Raw genomic sequence first — 22,152 nt, forward strand, 5'->3', positions numbered from 1 at the left:
AATATATGATGAGTTTTTTTTGGTCATTTGCAATCCTTTGGAACAATGGCCTGTGATTGAATGGGATAATGAGGACAGGCCTCTGTCACTAACCATCCTTCATGAAGAAACAAAAATGATCAATGTGATGTGAAATTTATTATAAACAAATGTATATTTCACCCTACTCTAAATGAGAAAACATTGTCACTTTGAGCATAATGGTTAATCTTTGACCTATGAATACAATCCAAACCATGATATCTCTTTAAAATATAATACTTATGCATCAGCGTTATATGATAATTTGCGATCGGTAGTTTAATACTAGTATATAATTGCGAAGTCTGCTTTGAAGAAGACAAATTTCATATGCTGTAAATTACACAGATAGCAAAAAAAAAATGGACCTAGATTTGATATATTAGTATTATCTTTCAGAAAATAGACATATATGAAAAAAAAATCATAAGTATTGTAAAATGATAGAGAACTTAATAAAACTGCATTGACTTATTTTGCAGACTTCCAAAGGACTTTTATATTGAGTCCAATTTTATTTTACTTATTATACAGATGGGAAAAAAGAGTAAAATTTAAAAAAATGAGGTCAGGCCTCTGTCACTAACCATCCTTCATAAAGAAACAAAAATGATCAATGTGATGTTAAACAAAATATAAACAAATGTATATTTCACCCTACTCTAAATGAGAAAACATTGTCACTTTGAACATAATGCTTAATCTTTGACCTATAAATACAATTCAAACCTTGATATATCTTTAAAATATAGTACTTGTGCATCATCGTAATATGATAATTTGCGATTGGTGTTTTTATACTAGTATATAATTGTAAATATAAAAAAGAAGATGTGGTATGATTGCCAATGAGACAACTATTCACAAAAGACCAAAATGACACAGACATTAACAACTATAGGTCACCGTACGGCCTTCAACAATGAGCAAAGCCCATACCGCATATTCAGCTATAGAAGGCCCCGATAAGACAATGTAAAACAATTCAAACGAGAAAACTAAGTCTGGTTTCTAAAAGACACTCTTCCTGTGTTGAAAGTTACAGAGATAACGAATAGAAATGGTCATATATTTGATATACTATCTTTCAGAAAATAGATATATATGAAGAAAAAAAAAACCCATAAATATTGTAAAATGAGAGAGAACTTAAGAAAACTGCAATGAACCTTGCTGAATTTTGAAGACTTCCAACGGACTTTTTAACTATGTCCACTTTTATTTTACTTATGATACAGATGGAAAAAAATAGTAAAAAAAAATACCGAACTCAAAACGGGAATTCCTTAATGAAATGGCAAAATCAAAAGCCGAAACATCATGAAACTAATGGATAGTAACTGTTATTATAGTTCAGACTTGGTACAGTCATTTTCGTATGCAGAAAATGGTGGTTAACCTAGTTTTATAGCTAGTTTACATCTCATTTGTATGACATTTCACAAATTCGATTATAGTGAATAAAGCAAACAGATATAATAAATAGGTAAAAATGTCAAAAATAGGGTACAAAAGACAACATCATGTTCAAATCTTAATCACTATATATAAAAAAAAACAAATGTACAAAAAAGCACATTATCAAAAAATAAAGACAAGAATACAAAATTTACCATACCAAATAACATAATGATGGGATGCATAAGTACCGAGCTACGTCAAATGAGTATAACTAAACACTTTTTATATTGAATAAGACAATCATAGAAATCAATTCATTTCACACATAATTGCTGCCAGCAACAAAAGCACAAACATGTTATCATGACGATTAACATATATTCTAACGAATAATTAATAAAATTTGATTGAAGATGAATTTAATTTCCCCCTTTATTCTCATTTCAATAACCTAGAATTAAAGACTTGGAAAAACAGTGTTGATTATTGTCATAGATTGTTCTAACATAAGATTTTTAATAGGTGATTTAAATCCTTGACCCATACGTGTGTAATGACAGTATATTAGTGTTTGTTTGAATGAATGTATGAATTAAATATACATTTCTTGAGAGGACCTCTTTAAATGATAAAAGACTTTGACCCAATTTGCTCTGATTTAAAAATATACACAAATTTTTAAACCGATCAAGCACTCACTTACTTAATATAACTTTATTAAAAAACCTTTCGAAAGCTTTTCATTTGTACTTTCTGTTTTGACGAGTAGTTAAAAAGAAATGCATTAAAAAATTCTTATGAATTTGAATAATTATGATCAGTATCGTAGCTTCCATTGAGACAATAATGCAACTGTCTCACAAAACCATTTACCAACAAAAAAGTATAAACGATCAAGTAAGATGTATAAATACGCAGCCAAGACCAATCGGATATCAGTCGTTGAACTTGATATAGGGAATATGCACTGCTCTATACATCTAACCCTCGGAACAACTCTGACACGGGTCCGTACAGGGGATTTTTCTTGATAAATTTCCTTATGAATATGCGTTTGCTTCGTCAATTTTACTTAAACTTCAATTGCAGCATACACATTTTAACACTTACTTAGGTTACTAAAATCTTGCTTTATGATAAAACGGCAATGATTCATTCAACAATTGCACCGAAAACGACACCTTAAAAAATACCATTCGTCGTTTTAGAATACATGTCTGTCTAGTTTGTTTTGAGGATTCAGATATGCAGAGTACCACTGGGTTTCCAATGAATTCTAATTATATGTCACTACTGTCCTACTGACCGACTTGGTTAAGTACTTATATGAAGCAGAATGCATGAAAAATAAAGACAATAAAAAAACCTCTTTCACATTTCATCTTTTTTCACTAAAAGATGATTTAACGATATCAATAATCCACATGCAAGTATGTGCTTGCATCTTATTTATCATTTGCCTTTTTAGCTTTTTTTTTATTAGAGTGTCACTGATCAGTCTTTTGTAGACGAAACGCGCATCTGGCGCAAATAAAAATTTTCAGTCCTTGTATCTATGATGAGTTTATTCACAGTGAACTATAAATAAAGTTTATTTACAAAACTATGAGCCCTTCGTCGTATTTTGATGTTTTTATTGGTATTGATACAAATGGACAACTTCAATCTAGGAATTCAGAAAACGACAGGTTTACCATTGTCAATTTTCCATTATTTCAGTAATTTAATATCCGTTTGCATATATCAATGGACGCGTTGCGGACGTTTAAGTCGTATTATTAGGACTTTTATTTTCACGGAAGGTGGGGTAGGGATGGAGGGGGTTAAGAAACACGCAAAAAGGCTCAATTTTGGGTTTAAAGGAAAGTTGACTGAAGTCGACACAACACAACTTTAGCGCTTACCATAATTAGTTGTTTTATGCATCTCATCTAAAATCTCAAGATTCAAAAATAAATGTTTTCTTGATCTAAGATCTTTATATACAAAGAAATCGGTCAGTTTTGTACATAAACCGATTTTGTACAATAATCTCTTTTATTTACTATAGATTCACTGGTTGATGCATGAAAAACTAGAGCCGCTTACTCTGTTGACGCATTCGCTTTTATTCCGTTTAGATTTCATGCGATTTGCTGGTGTTTTCTTTAATTTGTCTATCATGGTTGATTCATTCTTAGAAAATTAACTAGATGTGCTTAATTAATGTTGCTACTAATTTTGAATCCTCAAATTTTGTATACTACATATATTGGAAATGAGAAAATGGGGTATCGTCGCCAACATTTTACAAATCCATTGAATTAAATAAGGGTTAAGTCACATACAGGTATCATATCTCAAAAACGAACTATTTCCCCATAAACTATAATATCCATTGAATAAAACAAGGGTTAAATGACATACAAGTATCATATCTCAAAAACGAACTATTTTCCCATAAACTATAATATCCATTGAATTAAATAAGGGTTAAGTGACATACAAGTATCTTATCTCAAAAATGAACTTTTTTTCCAATAAACTTAAAGAACCAAAAGCTTAAGGTGAAATCTAGTGTCAGACTATATAGCTGTGTATGATTGTTGCCACATTTTTTGTGACAAATTAAACTTTTTAACTTAGTTGTATTAGTTTTTATTTTATTGAGTTTGAAGCAGGATCATGTTTAACATTTTCTATGATACAAAAATTGTTATGCATTACAATTTTTAATTATTTTCAAATTAACTTACAGCTTTTTACAACTTCTGACTTTGTTTACATTATTTTGGATAAAACAATTTTAGAACAAGAGTGCACACGCTGAAATGTCTCGACTTATTTACTAACCATTGATTTTATGTTGATAGTCTTAAACATAAAGCGTTACTACAAGTATCATATGAACTCAATGAACTCAACATGATCCAAGAATATGAGGTCAAGGTCAGATTAATGAAACGATAAATACATGTACACCTTACAGTCATTCAATACACCAAAACACCAAATAAAGTTGACCTATTGCTTATAGTTTCTGAGAAATAAACTTAACCAAGAAAACATTGATCAATGAACCATGAAAATCAGGTCAAGGTCAGATGAACCATGCTAGACAGACATGTACACTTTGCTGTCAATCTATGCATTAAATATAGTTGACATATTGCTCATAGTATCTAAGAAACAAACGTAACCGTGAAAACATTACATTGAACCAATGAACCATGAAAAAGAAGTCAAGGTCAGATGACACCTGCCAGATGGACATGTACACCTTACAATCATTCCTTACACCAAATATAGTATACTTATTGCTTATAGTATCTGATATATGGACTTGACCATAAAAACTTAACCTTGTTCACTGATCCATGAAATGAGGAAGACATGGTAGAGGTCAAATGAAAACTGTCTGATGGGCATGAGGACCTTGCAAGGTACGCACATACTAAATATAGTTTTCGTATAACTCAAAATAAGAAAGACATAAACTTTTTTTCAAGTAGTGTTTGAATCATGCAAATCATGACAATGGACATATGACAGACAAAAACTTCACAACATTAGGCATCTGTATTCAAAGCATCCAGGTCTTACATTTTCTAAAGTATAAATCGTTAAAGAAGTTAGCTAACGCCGCCGAATCACTATCCCTATGTCGAGCTTTCTGACATAAGTCGCAGCAGACTCGACAAAAATTAAGATTACAATGCAGATAAAATAATTTTGGGAAATCAATTCAAAATTGACATTTGCGGAAATTGACATCTACCTACGATTAGGATTACGATTATTAGCCTATATGTGCTCTTGTGTCGTATCATGTTGAAAATGATAAATGTATCTAGATAAATCAGTTGATTACAACTACATGAGACATGCAAACCTATTTCCGACATGCAAACCTTTTTTTCGAAATTACCGTAAGGGTAAGGGCAATCAAATATCAATATCGACACAAGAAGGTGGCACATATTGAGGATATTTCGATAAACTATTACCTACATTTCTGATGTACTTTTACGAAAACGGAACAATTGTATAATTAGTAACTGAAAGTAGCTACACCAAAAGCACATGGTTAGCATGAGAGATAATAGACCGTAGGAGGCATTTGACATCGGTTAACTAAATTCGCCTAAATTGTTTCGAACCAAAAATTCTGTCTTTATTGAACATACACCCATTCACAGTGGCAGTTTAACTCTTTCGGGTTGCTTTTCAGTTTCCCGAATCGATGAAAAACAACATTCTGTTCAAGCAGAGGAAAAAAAACCTGAAATATTGATCAAAATAATTTGTTTGATTGTGTGAAAAAGAAAGAGATAACGTCTGACTCAAAAGAACATAACCCCTCTTTAGAAATTAAATCGTTGTTCCCAAAATATAGCTGATATATTACTCCCTCGACTTTAAACATTCACCAACCTATCAATAAATATCAATAATGGCAAAAGTCCACAGATTAGAAAATAAAGGACATTCCATGGCTGTAATATATAGTATATACCATTCAATACACAATGACGTACGATTACATAGTTAAAGTAATTAAAAGACTTAACTGTTACTGTTTACTCGGGATTTTTTCTTCTAAATTCAGTAATTCTCTGCGGAGTTGTACACACACATAATGATAGAGACCTTCAAAAAAACTGCTGTAGAGCTGCAATAATTCTTTACATCACCATAATAAAAATGAAACAAATTTGCCGAGAATTCCAAGAACCAAAACATTCCACATATTTATCTGGCGTGACCAAGAGGAATTTACCGAACCAATGTAGCAAACACCACTTTTCGTTGCAAAATCAAGTGATACAGAACGTCGCTTGCGTCCAGGATGCGCTGTTGGTTCGTTATCTCTCAGTGTTAAGCCTATTTTATATTTCTGGCTATTACCGATAACTTCGTCGACGTTGAAGACCGAACCTGGTGGATTTAGAGCCTCGCAATCATAGGCGTATTCAGAACAGTTACAAATCAGTTTCGGCTTCCACGTAGAGTGTTCAGAATTGATGTTGTTAATGTTAAATTGAACATTTCCGGAAAACGCTTGTTGATTTTCAGTAGATGTTGAAGCAAAATATAGCCACACAATGCTGCGCGATTGACTGTTGCTATTACGATAAGTGTTCAGATCATTATCAGTGATAGTACTTCCACGGTAAGTTATTTCAGTTGTAGAGGGGAGTTCATCCCAGTGCATCATTATCGCCATGAGAGACGCTGCGTACGGAGCAAGTGCCTTGTCACTGTCCGTTAATACTTTATTCGCACAGTTGTGTTCCCGCAATGCTTTGTTTAGATGTCTATATCCGTATTCAGACGAATACGTAAATATAAACGATTTCTGGAAATTTCTCACTGAGAACAGTGTTGAGTTAATTAATGGGAATTTAGGTACGAGGTATTTTCCAACTTTATCTTTCATAATTTTTTCATTCTTCTCTAAGATTTTGTACAGGTCTTCAACTGCCTCATAAAATCGACCGTTAATGGTGATGCCGGGTGCTAGCGTTTCTATACCAAAGTTTATCAACGATAAACCATGATCTTTAATACTAGCTGCACAATCTTGACTTTCAACCCCACTTCTTTTGTATCGGTAAATTTTTTCTTTGGTTTTAGAAATATTGTGTAATGGATCCACTTCATTTGTAGTTTTGGAATCTAACGCACTGACTATAATCGTTTTAATTATCGTAAACAACACATACCGTAGTTAAAGGAGTGCACACATTACCTTCGTATAAATGTCTTGGATATCGTTGCCTCCTGTTCCAGATTATACTTGTCACTGTCCATGATTGATGCTTTCTTATCTGTAGATTCAAGTTTCTTGTTGTTAAATGTTCCTCTAGCAAATAATGAATCTCAAAAAGGCCCCCGTCGTTGCAAGTTGTTATTGATCGATAACTATTTTCGTTGTGATGTCTGTTTACTAGGCTTGTGTAAGTTCAAATGACTCGATAAAACTGTTGAACTTTTTTTTTTAAATTGCTGAATTTGTTAAAAAAAGAAATAGAAGAAAACTGGACAATACGCAGATGGGCGTTTCTGAAGATGTCATATAATAAAATCAACATAGATACCATGATTGTAATTTTATATTTGCGCCAGACGCGTGTTTTGTCTACAAAAGACTCATCAGTGACGCTCGAAAATGTTAAAGGCCGAATATTCACCCATGCCACTTACAAAGGGGGGAATCCTGCATGGAAAATTAAAGGTCTGTTCTATGGTTCTTTTGAATTTTAACAAAAGATGAATAACTGGATATTTTTTCACTGTTTTGGTTAACTAAATAATTGGATAATCAGTACGAAGTAAAATGTCAAGCATAAATCAATGTCATGGAAAATAGGAATTAAAAGATGTGCTGGCATTAGCAGTATATCAAAACAACTGTTTTTATAAAATTGTATGTATAAGGGCAAGAACACATTATATTGTTGAAAACAGGATAAAATATAAGAATTTTAACAGAAATAAATGAAGAAAAAAAATACCCCAAAACACACGCACACATATACATATACATATAGAAAAGGGGGGGGGGTCCGTTCCCAGAGCCCCTGTTATAATTATCAATGATACATATATCTACAAGAAACCAAAGAGGTGCTGATTAAAGATATAGATCGTTTGACTTCTATAAATCTTTAGATTTGAAATAGGAGGACAGTTATAATGTTGGTGTTTTTCATGTAAAAAGTAAATGGATGTTGATATTTATACTAGATATCCGAGTTTTATGTGATTCAGTTAGTTCCTGGAACAGATCATGCATTTTTGATCACCTCTTTGTAAATCATAGAATTTTTTCTGCATGTTAATTTGATATAATTGGTACACAATTTATGTTAAAAAAACCAACTCATTTTTGAATTTAGGAATTGTGTTACACCCTCACTAACCTTAGAGAAATACATTACTGTTGTAAACTTAAACTGTGTGGATACTTATGCTTTACAAGAATTGTCTTCTTATGTTCAAATATTGTTATTCATAATAATGTTCAATCACATTTGATTAATATTTAAGATAATTTCATGCTTAATTTTTATATATAGTAGAAATCTTGTCATGTGTAAATCCATTTTTTCTTACAATTGACCATTATAAAGACAGATTTGGTCTGATTTATTTTCATACATATGAATCTGTAAAGAAATTCATCAGCTAGAATTCTGCACTAAGTAAATTATTAGTATACATGTATCTATATTCAATTTTTCGCCGCAAACTATTTGCAGCAATCTTACCACTGTGTATACGGCAGATCTGCCTCAACAATTTTCACAGTTCGCAAAAAGGATTATTTTTCAGTAGGGAATTGTTAATCTGAATTAAAAGGTGATATTGTCAAACGCATACATGGATCAGAATTATAGTGTGCAGATAAACAACATATAAAAAAAGATAACCTTTTGTACAGACGAGACCCTCAAATGCACGACAGAATACACTGCGTTGTCTTCGTTGTGGATGCCAATAATGACCCGGATTATCCCATGACTGAGCATGTGCAGGAACAGATTAAGGAAACACAAGAACTTATGAATGAAAAAGGTAGGTACAATGTTTGATGATAAGAAAAAACCCGATTCCATTTAAAAGATAGTTTATTTCTAACTTAAGATGAACGAAGAGGATCGACAAATGCTAAACAATATTTTTCCCCAGTTAAATAAGTAGGCCAAATTTGGCCACTATTTTTAGCTTATAACTGACGTCTGTCGGCCATCGTTGTCGTCGTCGTCCATTAGCTCTTCTCAACTAAAATTTAACAAAACTTGGCCACTATTATCATTAGGATATCTAGTTGTAAAAAGAATTGTCCGAATACCCTGCCTGTCAACCAACATGGCCGACATGGCTAAAAAAAGAACATATTGATAAAATACAGTGTTTTGTCTATATCTCTGAAACTAAAGCATTAAGAGCAAATCTGATAAGAGTAAAATGTGTATCAGGTTGAGATCTATCAGTCCTGAAACGTCAGACGAATCAGATAATCCGTTGCTGGGTAACTGCCCCTGAACTGGTTATTTTAAGGAAATATTACAGTTTTTGGTTATATCTTTAATATCATAATAAATGAAAATAAACCGTAAACAACAATAATGTTCCAAAAAGTAAGATCTACCAATGAGCGAACATGACCAAAATTGTCAATTGACTCCTTAAGGAGTTATGTCCTTTATAGTGATTTTTTTTACAATTTTCCGTAAATATTTGTTATCATTCACAAAAATCATCTCTGAAACTACTGGGCCAGATTTTACCAACTTAGTCACAATCATCCGTAGGGTATCGTATTAAAAAAAGTGTTCAATGACTATGCTTGTCGAACAACATGACTGACATGGCTAAAAATAGAGTTTTTGGCTTATATCCCTGATACTAAAGCATTTTAAGCAAATCAAGGTCGAGGAATATCGAATAACTTATTATATAAGGTATCAATATATATCAGATTATAAAACTTGAACTTAATAGTATAATCTTTATATTGTTTTCAGATATTCCACAGCTGATTTTGATGAATGAAATTGATGGTCTGTCTGAGTCAGTAAGGAGAGATCTGTCAAGAATTTTTCATAGTAAAGAAGTCAAGGAACGAGTAGAAAAACTAGCACATTCTTTGAGATTACCACCATACACAGTTCTACCAATGAAGAACATTGATACTGAACAATGCATGGACATACACGTCAACATTCTGGCCTTGTACAATCTTCGTCAGATGTTAAGGGCAGCAAACGACTATCTCCTTAACTACTTGGACGAATTCATGGTTGATAAATGTGAACCCACAGACGAAAAATCAAGTGATACCATGTAATACTTTTAGGATTTTAATGGATTTTTTGTACTCGTGAGAATAGTTTATGTTAGGGAATTATAATATTATATAGAACATCGTCTTGGGCTATTCTTCATGCTCGCCTAAGAATGGATTTCAGTTCATTGAATTCTCACCTATTCCTTCGTAATTTAGTAGACTCCACAAACTCTCGTTGTGGTGATGTAGAAACAAATTCTCACTTCGTGTTATTGTGTCCGATATACATTAATTTGAGACATAAACTATTGGCTTCTGTGTCAGTTCTTCCTGTCCAGGTTGACACAGAAAGGAGTAGGTTCGGCAAGGTCCTAAAATGGCCCCGTTTTTTAGCATAGCATTCAAATAAGGATTTATTGACCAATATTACAATGAATCATAGCTAATTCAGTGAAATAAGCCTTTTTGTTGAAAATTTACATTCCTGCGTTTTATTTATTACGTCACAAATAGTACTTATCTTGACTTTCAACAAAAAAATCGATGAAAATGGGTAAATTTCCATAGATTATTGGACAGGAAACATAGAGCGCATACGTCAACAACAAAAATCTTTTGAAATAATGTTTGTAAAGATATTTTACATGTCATACTTGAATATTTAGTTTTTCGACGCCTGCGCTCTATGTTTCCTGGTCCTAAATGTGGTTGAAATCTGACTGATTTTGTAAGATTTCGCCAAAATTTCTTATTTTGACCTATTTAGGATTTAAAAATCAATGCTTTAGAATAAAACTTTGACAAAAATTGTTCTATTTAACTTTTTCACATGTCTTTAGGTCAACTTAAATCATTTTTTATCTTGTAACATTGAACTTTAAAAGAGTCCAAATATGTCCCTTACCGAACATACTCCTTTAGCTTTTTGGATCAAAGGGACTCTCAGGTAAGCAAAACAGTAATTTATTTAGTTTGGTGCTGAAATATAAGCAAACGTTTTAAAAAGAGGGACGAAAGATACCAAAGGGACAGTCAAACTCATAAATCTAAAACAAACTGACAACGCCATGGCTAAAAATGAAAAAGACAAACAGAAAAACAATAGTACACATGACACAACATAGAAAACTAAAGAATAAACAACACGAACCCCACCAAAAACTAGGGGTGATCTCAGGTGCTCCGGAAGGGTAAGCAGATCCTGCTCCATATGTGGCACCCGTCGTGTTGCTTATGTGATTATGTGACCCGGTAAATAGTCTAATTCGGTAGGTCAAATTCATGAAAGGAAAGGGGATTGTAGTTACGACGTAAGGAACATATCCGATATCATTTGTGAAACGTTTATTCCATAACGGTCAACCAACTCGTGATGGCGACCGTTTACGAAGGGATAATTTCAACTTCACCATTTGGAACTCTTGGTTTAATAGCTTCCTTGTGAGCAGTAACCCTCTATCAAGAAAATCATGATAGGAAATGCAAGCACGGGAATATCGTATCAATTGGGAGATATATACCCCGTATGCAGGTGCTGCTGGAATGACCTTGATGTTACTGCTTCATTATGCAATAGGAACTCAAGCATTTCACACTGTATAGTTTACAAATTTATGGGTTTTTTTTGTATTTGTTTTGTAATTTATTTTTCTCAATTTTATATCTGCTTCATGTATAGATATTTATTACAAAGCATGCCATTATTTTATTCATATTTATGTATTGTTCAGTAAGCGTATTATTTGTGTAAAAGGAGACAGATTTTTAAAAGCAAATTTGCTTGTTTCTGAATCCTAATTATTTGTTTCAATGGTATCGATAACTGATCTGAATACATATTGTTTAGACTAGGACAAACTACGATATTAATCAGTGTTATAATACTAGTACATATGTAACAGTTAATAGGTGTAATTAGGAATAGCTAAAAGTTAATAATTCCTAATGCACTTAGTACATACAAGTAATTCCTTAAACGGCCCAGTTATTACCAGTAATTACAAATTTTGAAATCAATTGTTACACCTATTTACTAAATGTTAAAACAATGTTGTTATATGGTCAGCTGATCAAAAGTTATGGTAATACTAACTAGAAGATCAGTGAGTACTCTTAAAAAGTTATCAGCCTAAAATGTACATTTTTGTTAAAAAAAACTAGTCGATTTATAAGTTATATACGAAAAAGTTTATTTTTTACAAACTACTTCTGGATATCATCTTATCATAAACAAGCTTCTGTCCAAGTTTGGTAGAAATCCAGGATATTTTGAGAGAGTTAAAAAGATTTTGCAAACTTTAACCACAGTGTGAATGTAATGTTAACCGGCATAAAAACTAAGTCTACTTATTAGTAAAATAAGGAGAAATTTTATTTCATTTTTACAAAATTAAAAAAAAGTGAAGTTTTATGGACGCCGCTGACAATAAAGTGTAGGTTGGTTCGCTATATCTCGCTTTTGTGACAAAAGTCGCAAGCTCGACAAAAAGAAAAATAATGTCAAGATTGAACATAAAAACAAAAACGAGTTTGTTGACATTCAAACCACAAAAAGATCATTCTTATACAGGTAAAAACGATAATAAAATTTTGTTGTAGGTATATAGGCTTAAGTTTTGAGGTTTTGAAAAACTCACAAAAAAGAGACAAACAGAAATATAAAAATGTGACTCTTAATGCCATCAGATTATATAAAATTGTTTGAGAAGAATGTCAGCTTCAGTGCAAATGTCTGACAAAAGAAGTCGTAGTTAAACCTATTTTGTAAAAGGAATTAAACTCATGTCATAGGGCAAGTTGATATGCAAAGTATGCCTGATGGAGATTTTAATTTAACAAAATTATGAGATTTAAAAAATTATCAAGATCATTTAACCAAAGGAGTAAGTTAGGTAAGGGTCATGTTTGGCCGTAATTATAAAGTTCAATGCTTCAAGATAAAAAATGTTTAAGTTGACTTAAAGAAATGTGAGAAAGTTTTAGAGAACAATTTCTGTCATAGTTTGATACATAAGCGTTGATTTTTACACCCCAGTTAGGTAGAAATAAAGGATGTTGGCAAAATTTGACAAAACTGGCAGGATGTAGGTACAATTTAAGATTAGAAATCATAGATCGCAGCCGTCGACAACCTAAATATTCAAGTTAGAAATGTAAATAGCCTGTTATTCAGTGGTTGTCGTTTGTTTATGTGTGACATATTTGTTTTTCGTTCATTCTTTTATATAAATAAAGACCGTTAGTTTTCTCGTTTGAATTGTTTTACATTGTCATATCGGGGCCTTTAATAGCTGACTATGCGGTATGGGCTTTGCTCATTGTTGAAGGCCGTGGGGTGACCTATATTTTTAATGTCTGTGTCAATTTGGTCTCTTGTGGACAGTTGTCTCATTGGCAATCATACCACATCTTCTTTTTTATATTTACAAACTTTATTTTCAAAGATCTTGTTTGTCGACGTATGCGCTCTATATTTCCTGTCCAAATATTCAATGGAAATTTACAAATTTTCATTGTTTTTTCGTTGAAAATCAAAATGGGTACTATTTGCAACGGCATCAACATACCGATGGAACGTAAATTTGCAACAAAAGACTCATTTCCTATCTTGTCACTGTATTAGCTATTATTAATTGTGATATTGGTCAATAAATCCAAATTTAAAATAAGGCTAAAAAGGGGACAATTTTAGAGCTTTATCGAACCTACTCCTTTGGCATAATCGAGTCTATTATCAAAAAGAGCTGGCAAAGTTGCTTATAAACTCCTCACAATTGTATTTCTCAATTTTGGATTGATATCATTAACTTGCATGCCGAATTTTAGGGAGTGTCAAAACTTATAAAACAACCATATTCTAGTTTCAATTCCCAAACACTAACGAGTATGCACTTTTGATGTGGCTTATATTCCTTAATCCTTAAGTAAGCCCCAAACATCCCTACTTCTTTACTTTCTTATTTGGTATCTAGAATTATGTCTAATTTTAAAACAAAAACATCAAGTTAGTAAATAGCTGTAAAAATGACAAAAAAAAAAAAAAAAATAAAAATCAGTGAATACTGAGTAATCACTGAAACAACTAGTAAATACATGTAATTACTAAATTGGCTAGTTTTACAGGTGTTTACTGAAATGTTTAGTAATTACGTGTAATTCCTAATTTCAGCTATTAACTGTACCATATACATTATTGTATTTTCACAGTTTGTCCTGTTATATGAATTCTAGGAATACTAAACCAAAATTTGAACCCCTTGTATGTGCATGTACATATCAGGCATTTTCGAAATCTTCAATTAATTACTAAAAGACAGTGAAGGAAGACTTCACTTACACTACATATTTTTCCTTTTGTTATAGGTTAATTATTGGCACGAAATTGTGTGTGGAATTATTTTTATTATGATTGTCTTCATTCATTGTAAAGTCTGCAAGTTTTGTTTCAATTTTAAGATGGCTAAACTAAACGTTACTTCTAAAATCGTCAAACAGCGTTAAGACAAATAAAAATCATTTGAACATGCATTATTTTTATATAGATTAGACTGTTGGTTTCCCCATTCGAATGGTTTTACACTAGTAATTGTTGGGGTCCTTTATAGCTTGCTGAATTCTATTGTATCATACTATGTACAGAACTTAATAAACCAAGGATCAAAATGTTATGTGAAACTTCTTATATTGTCGGCCTGTTCAACTCAATGAGCAATGAAAACAAATAAGATTTTCTTTTTATATTTTCTTGTGAAGAATGTGATGTAGTTATATCAATGTTAACAGTATAAGTTAAATGTATAATGAGAGAAACAACTGCAATGTCAATATATGAACTGTGAATGATTCATGATTTATATTATAATGTGGTATATATAATCAAGATGTCTGAAATTATTACTTTACAGAGGAGGCATGTTGTCAAAAATAGGATTGTATATTAGCAGGTTTTTTTTTGTAATGCTACATGTTTGTATTGTCTTCTGTCTATCGTTTTATTATTTAGAATTTTTTTATTTAGCAACAATCCTATTTTTGGATTTAATGCTGAGTTCACACGTAATTCGAATTCGGTCCGCATTAACTAATTCGAATTAGTTTAATTCACATTCGAAACGTTTTACGTCCTAACGTCAATTCTAATTCGAATTACAATGCGCGTCAAATTCGCTTTACTGTCCAAACGACGTTAACATTTAATTCGCATTGACAAAAGCGTATTTCCAATGCGAATTAAAAAAGAAGAGTGTGTGAACACGATTAGCGAATTCGATTCGCATTCGATTCGAATTCAATTCGAATTAAATGTCCGTGTGAACGAGGCATTAGACTAATAAAATTCTTTTTTATTCATATTCTTATTCACAACCCTAGAATAGCACCAAAAACAACAACTTCATTTCAGTTTGCTTATTTACATAATGACAAGCTAGAAACATATATTTATGTGCCATGATAGTCAATGATCAAACAATATAATCTAGTTTGATCGATTTCCTTTCAAAAAGTTAGTTCGGGATAATCAAATAGGATTACAGCTTAGAATTTTGAATTATTTTCCAACTAGCTACACAAACGAATAATTTTGATTAATTTTATAAAATTTCTTCATATTTGCATTTCTTTAGGCAGAAAACTATCTTTAATTAAAAAAGAGCACCTCAGATTGAACATCAAGAGGACGACTGTTATGAAGAATGTTGTCATGTTATCAATAATTATCAAAGGAACCAGAATTATAATTTAGTACGCCAGACGCGCGTTTCTTCTACATAAGACTCATCAGTGACGCTCATATCAAAATATTTATAAAACCAAACAAATACAAAGTTAAAGAGCATTGAGGATCCAAAATTCCAAAAAGTTGTGCCAAATAAGGTTAAGGTAATCTAAGCTCTGGAGTCTCCTTTCGATTGATAACCAAGAATGGACCCAACAGGACCTACGCCGTCTACAATATCTTTTTCTATCCCTCCTACCAACATTATCATGGCCTGTTAGTTCAGGTTTTGTATCTGTGTTAATGATTTTAAAAGCATTACCATGTGTACATGGTCTTGTGTTTCCATGGTTCATTTGATATTATTATAGTTTCCCACAAAACCGGAGCTTTTATATATTTTATGTGACAATGACTATGAAATGACTAGAACTCGAAATATTCGTAGTATGAACGAAGTCAGCGAAAGAAGAGCGCGACGAGGACGGGATGAGCGTGCTAAAATCGTCAGGTTACAAAAAAAACTCTCTTTTCTCGTTTTGTAAAAAGTGGTGCAACTTTTTGGAATTTTGGATCCTCAATGCTCTTCAACTTTGTACTTGTTTGGCTTTATAAATGTTTATGTATGAGCGTCACTGATGAGTCTTATGTAGACGAAATGCGCGTCTGGCGTACAAAATTATATTCCTGGTACCTTTGATAACTATGTGTAAACGGGAAAATCTGATAAAAAAAACCTTTTAAATTCTCTTTTAAATGTATGACTATTGGGAATATTTGAATATCAAATTTAGAAAAAGTAATTCAAAAATAAATAAAAGAGTACGCTTATTTCAAGAATAAGTAATACACTCCAAGAACTTTCAAAATGATTTGTGTTTGTACCGGCCGACAAAGCAGCACACAATGTGGTGGTGGTAAGTCGTTAATGTTACCAAGACGTCCTTAAGAGTGAAATTTTAATTTCATCTACATTCAATGCCGTTCACTCCACAGAGAGTCATATAGATAAGACATATTATTACCACATCACATTTTAAGCTATTCTGAACATTTTAAGGTCCCTACTATGTATTAGTTACATAAACTACACACAAAAACAGTAAAATCCGAAAGCTATTGAAGGCTTGTTAGTGAATCTGCATTCATACATAACTTGTCAAAATCGATCGTTAGCAATTAAAACAGAAGATATTAGAAAATGATAAATATGCTTAGAACATACTCATCTATTCTCGTCCAATGGAAAAATTAGTATGTCCCTTCATATTTTCCATGCTATGCATGTATGAATTTCATTGTAGATTAATTATTGAAGTGAACGCTTAAAAATTACATTAACGAAGTGTATAGCCCCCAAGGCAATGTCCAAGGGAAAGGGGCAAACAAAAAAAATATCATGAGTACTGTTATTTGTCTAATTACCCTATGTTATAAATGAAATCAAAAGAATGGAACTACAAAAGCATTTTAAGTTGAGATTTCAAAATTGTAAATGTTATTTATTGGTACATTTAAAGACTAAAAAAAAAAATACAAACTGGAATTAATTATATGCACGTAATCTAAATATTTACTACCACAAATTCATAACTGTCATTCTTTAACTGAACAGTGTGCACCAATTATTGTTTAAAGCCAGTAACTTGATTGAGAAGTCGTGGTACGAATCACAATCGACGTCTTTTGAATTTTGATTATGGGATACAGAATTCCCTTTAAAGGTCCTATCAAAAGCAAATGCTTAAGACCCGAATGATGATGTTGTGTTGGATGTTTAGCTAAGATAAAGTCCGAAACTTTTGTGTACAGATTATAAGATGTTGAACTCGATTTAACTACGGAATTTTTGTTTGGAATGATTAGAAATCTGGTCAGTAATGAATTCTAAAAAACAAACTCGTTCCATGTGAAACATTATTAAACTATTATTATATGTTTAATTTACAATGATGAGCGAGGTTAATGAAATTCGGATATTGAATTAAAAAAAAAGTACTACGACTTTCTTTATCTATTTGATATTTTCACTGTATTAACATCTTAATCAACGTGAAACTATGTTGTCGTCTGTTGTCACAGGCGACCCTCGTCAGTAAGTGTCAACATGGATTGAAAATGGCCACTTCTGTTTACCTCTACAATCTGAACACCAGTGAATACCGACAAAAACGCAAAGGTCCGAGGGTGTATGGTTTTGGGATGTTTCACTGCAGCAGTTTGAGTAATAGTAAACGTGTATACCACATTATTTATGTATGTGCCTGTCCCAAGTCAGGAGCCTGTAATTCAGTGGTTGTCGTTCGTTATGTGTTACATATTTGTTTTTCGTTCATTTTTTTTACATAAATAAGGCCTTTAGTTATCCCGTTTGAATTGTTTTACATTGTCTTATCGGGGCCTATTATAGCTGACTATGCGGTATGGGCTTTGCTCGTTGTTGAAGGCCGTACGGTGACCTATAGTTGTTAATGTCTGTGTCATTTTGGTCTTTTGTGGATAGTTGTCTCATTGGCAATCATACCACATCTTCTTTTTTATATGTCAGTCTAGTTTGGCGAATTGATATTTCAACTAAATATCGGTATTCCAATTAATACTAGTTATATGTTCCTACTGTCCTACTTTTTTTCGTATTTATATGAGGCAGAATGGACGAAGAATAAAGACAACAAAAATGCCTCTAAGATTTCTTCCATTTTCACTAAAAGATAATTCATTAATTTACATTCTGGTAGGTGCTTACATTTCATAAATACAGTGAGCTTGAAACTAAGTATACATAAATAAGGCCGTTAGTTTTCTCGTTTGAATTGTTTTACATTGTCTTATCGGGGACTTTTATAGCTGACTATGCGGTATGGGCTTTGCTCATTGTTGAAGGCCGTACGGTGACCTATAGTTGTTAATGTCTGTGTCATTTTGGTCTTTTGTGGATAGTTGTCTCATTGGCAATCATACCACATCTTCTTTTTTATATACATAAAAAACTATGAGTCCTGTGTTCATGTTTTGATTTTGTCTTAATATTGACAAAGATTGACGACGTCAATCTAGGAATTCTTTCATGATTTCATTGATAGAGGGTGTATGAAATATATGTTTCACAGATTATAACAGAGATGCTCCTAATGTTGTAACTACAATTCTTTACCTTTTCCCGAAAATAACCTACCGAGTTAGACTTATTACCGGGTTTGTAGTGCAGCAGAATCTACTTACCATTCCGAAGCATATGATATCACTCGTTTTTTTTTTTAGTTCTTACATGTTGTTCAGTTTTAAGGTTTTAATGTTATGTTTTGTGTACTATTGTTTGTCTATTGGTCGATTTTCTTTGCCATTGAGTTGTCGACTCAAAGTAGATAAAGAGGGTGCAAAGTAGATATCTCGAACTATTGTGTGGTAAAATAAGAGAGAAATTAAAGTTTCAAGCTGAAACCGCATAAATCCACCCATGACAACAATTTACAATCACCATAATAAACAAGAAATATGTTAGGTGAGACTACCCCCATACATTTCCCAGCAAACGGGACTGAAGACAATGAGGATAGAGACAGAACTCAATCCGGAGTACACAAGCTGACACTCCATATTAAAAAACAATTATAGCGGTGTTATGTCAAATGTTGCTCGGAAAACTGGAATTGCATTCATATTAGTCAATCGAATATCTTTAGGGGGAAATACAATAATGACTGAATAGATTTGTATAAGTCCTATTGGTTCCTCCGGATTCCAAATATCAAGTGACTGACCAATATAGTGGCCGATATACGGATGGATGGATGGATGTAAAACAATATGTCCCTAATCCACGAAGAACCTCCGATTTATGATGGCAAGGTCTCCTACAAATTGGAAAAATCTACAACAATCTCCTTAAACCCACAAAGGGATTCATATTGCGTATTCGAGTTTATAAAGCTACAGTTATAAAGCTGCAGTCCCAAAAACAGAAGTTGAAGATCATGCGAACATGTTGTTTTGATTCTGTGTTCCTATGCAAACCAATCTTCAATCAAGACACCAGGACTTGTTGTAAAGTTGTCTATATAGCAATATCGGGCAATATCTTAACTAAACATTGAAAGATATGGTGCAAGTAGTTGTAACATAAAGAAATACAGGAACACCACAAAAAAAAAATAACTGTTGTTTTGCACATCGTCAATGTGTCTAAGCCAATTGTACATGGTTTCAATAATGTGAAATGACACCGATTAACTGAAAAATTAGTTTAACACTTCATAACACTAGCTCTACCAAACTTGGTTAAGACGATGGAAATGATAAGAGTTGACAGATAGTCGGGCGGACCGACGATATCAAAGTGAGACAAGACAGATCACAACAGCTCAACTCACCAATACTAGTATAAGATTTTGCAAACAAAATTTTCGTCTTTTACCAACGATTTTTAATGATAGTTGTCCTTTCATAACATCTGTTTTTCATTTTTTTATTTTTTTCGGAGGTCGCGCCAGACTTTATATACACTTTGTTTGCCACAAACCACTAAAATCAGGATGAGATGCATTTACGAAGTTATGTTTATTTTCTGGGGATGCATGTAATGCGTTACATTATTCGGCAATTTTTTTCGGTTGCAAGTGAGAAATATATATAGACACAGAGATACAAATGAATAAACTAACCTTTCGCTTGAAACAATATTTCTATCTTTCATTAAGGATATTAAGAAATAATCTCACCTGGACTGTTTTCGTGGCCGTTCCATGATGAAATTGTGGAACTTAGTAAGGGATTTTTTGGAACTTCAATTATGAAAGAAATAGATTGAAAAAACCGCAAATACAGTGTAACAATGGTTTTACTTTAAAAGCTAAAAACCTATTATATTTGTCACCAAACGCAACTCCGCGTTCGAAACCTTCCATTGAAATATATAATATTGATAGAACTTAAATAAATCGTAGGTAAGTTGATTAGTAATCACGCTGATCCTGTTAAACGGACTGTTTTACATACTTTGAATGTAAAAAAGATGGATTGGTCTCGTGTGAAACTTAAAAAAGTTGAAGATGTTGTACTTATTCACGATGAATATTCTTTATTAATATATGATGTTCGACGATCTACATACATCTCGTATCAGTTCTTATATTAGCATCAAACAGTAAACTATCTGAAAAAGGCTCTAGTTGAGTACAGTATAAGAAAAAAAAACGCCTTTTCTTTATCGACAAATATGGTGTTGTTATACGATCTACATATATTCCGTATTATCTCTTGTTTTCAATGAGTAAACTTTTTGAAAAGTGATCCTGCCTGGTAATATATAGTTGAGGGAAAATAAAGTAGGTCTTCCGCCCACACGTTCATAATATTATTTCATTAATAGTTTTTTGTCGTCGGTAATTGAGATACATTCCAAAGGTCGATGAATACCTTACAGATTACTATACAATACCTGTATAGATTTAACAGATTATAAAACTTAAAGATAATTTTACAATTTTATTGCTTTCAGGTGTCCCACAGTTGATTTTAATGAACAAAATTGATGGTCTGTGCGAGTCGGTAAGGGCTGATTTGTCAAAAAAAAAAGTCATGGTCAAGAAGTTAAGGAACGAATGGAAAAAAATGCACATCTGAACACAAACGTCAACATTCTGGCCTTGTACAATTTGCGTCACATGTTTATAGCAGCAAACGACTATCTCACCAACTACTTAGACGAATTCAGTGGTGATCAATTTGAACCTTCCTTCGAAAAATCTAGTGATACCATATAAATACAGTGTAATATCAGTTTTTTGTACTCTTGCAGATACTTCACGTAGATTGTCAATTTTTGTTTACCTATCGGATGTTCTGCCACTTCAAACAATTCATGCATACATTTGAGTTCTCATTAAACACATCATTACTATTCTTATCTTTTAGATCTATGGATATATTTTAATCGGCAATCAATCCACATCTTTATTTTTGCTTTCTATTGAAAAAATTTAAAACAACCCAAGAATAAAATTGAGGATGGGATGGAATGTGTCAAAGAGACAACAACCCGACCGAAGAGCAGAAAACAGAAAAAACTTCTTATGGAAACTGGGGAGAGAGATAAAAACCACGAGATGCATAGTGTATAATGTTTGGTTACTGTGTTGACTGTAACAATCCCGGTATTAAGGAAACTACCTAGGAGGCAAAAGCTGAAAATTTCTAACTGCCTTGTTCCATAGTTCACAGGCAATTATTTTTAGTCGAA

General features: G+C 32.4%; 1 protein-coding gene across 1 annotated transcript; it reads left to right on the forward strand.

Annotated features, from left to right (window-relative positions):
* Positions 1–8,757: 8,757 nt before the first annotated feature.
* On the forward strand, positions 8,758–10,338 carry LOC139516452 (interferon-induced protein 44-like). Its single transcript, XM_071306588.1, has 2 exons — positions 8,758–8,982; positions 9,936–10,338. The coding sequence occupies exons 1-2, from the start codon at positions 8,862–8,864 to the stop codon at positions 10,256–10,258; spliced, it is 444 nt and encodes a 147-aa protein (XP_071162689.1). The 5' UTR covers positions 8,758–8,861; the 3' UTR covers positions 10,259–10,338.
* The last annotated feature ends 11,814 nt before the right edge of the window (positions 10,339–22,152 follow it).

The sequence above is a fragment of the Mytilus edulis genome, chromosome 3 (genome assembly GCF_963676685.1).
Source record: "Mytilus edulis chromosome 3, xbMytEdul2.2, whole genome shotgun sequence".
Taxonomy (NCBI): Eukaryota; Metazoa; Mollusca; class Bivalvia; order Mytilida; family Mytilidae; genus Mytilus; species Mytilus edulis.

Excerpts from the sequence above, each read along its gene's own strand:
- LOC139516452 (XM_071306588.1), top strand. The coding sequence starts at position 8,862 with ATGCACGACAGAATACACTGCGTTGTCTTCGTTGTGGATGCCAATAAT. Across the intron at positions 8,983-9,935 it reads AGAACTTATGAATGAAAAAG|ATATTCCACAGCTGATTTTG; the intron begins GTAGGTACAATG and ends TATTGTTTTCAG.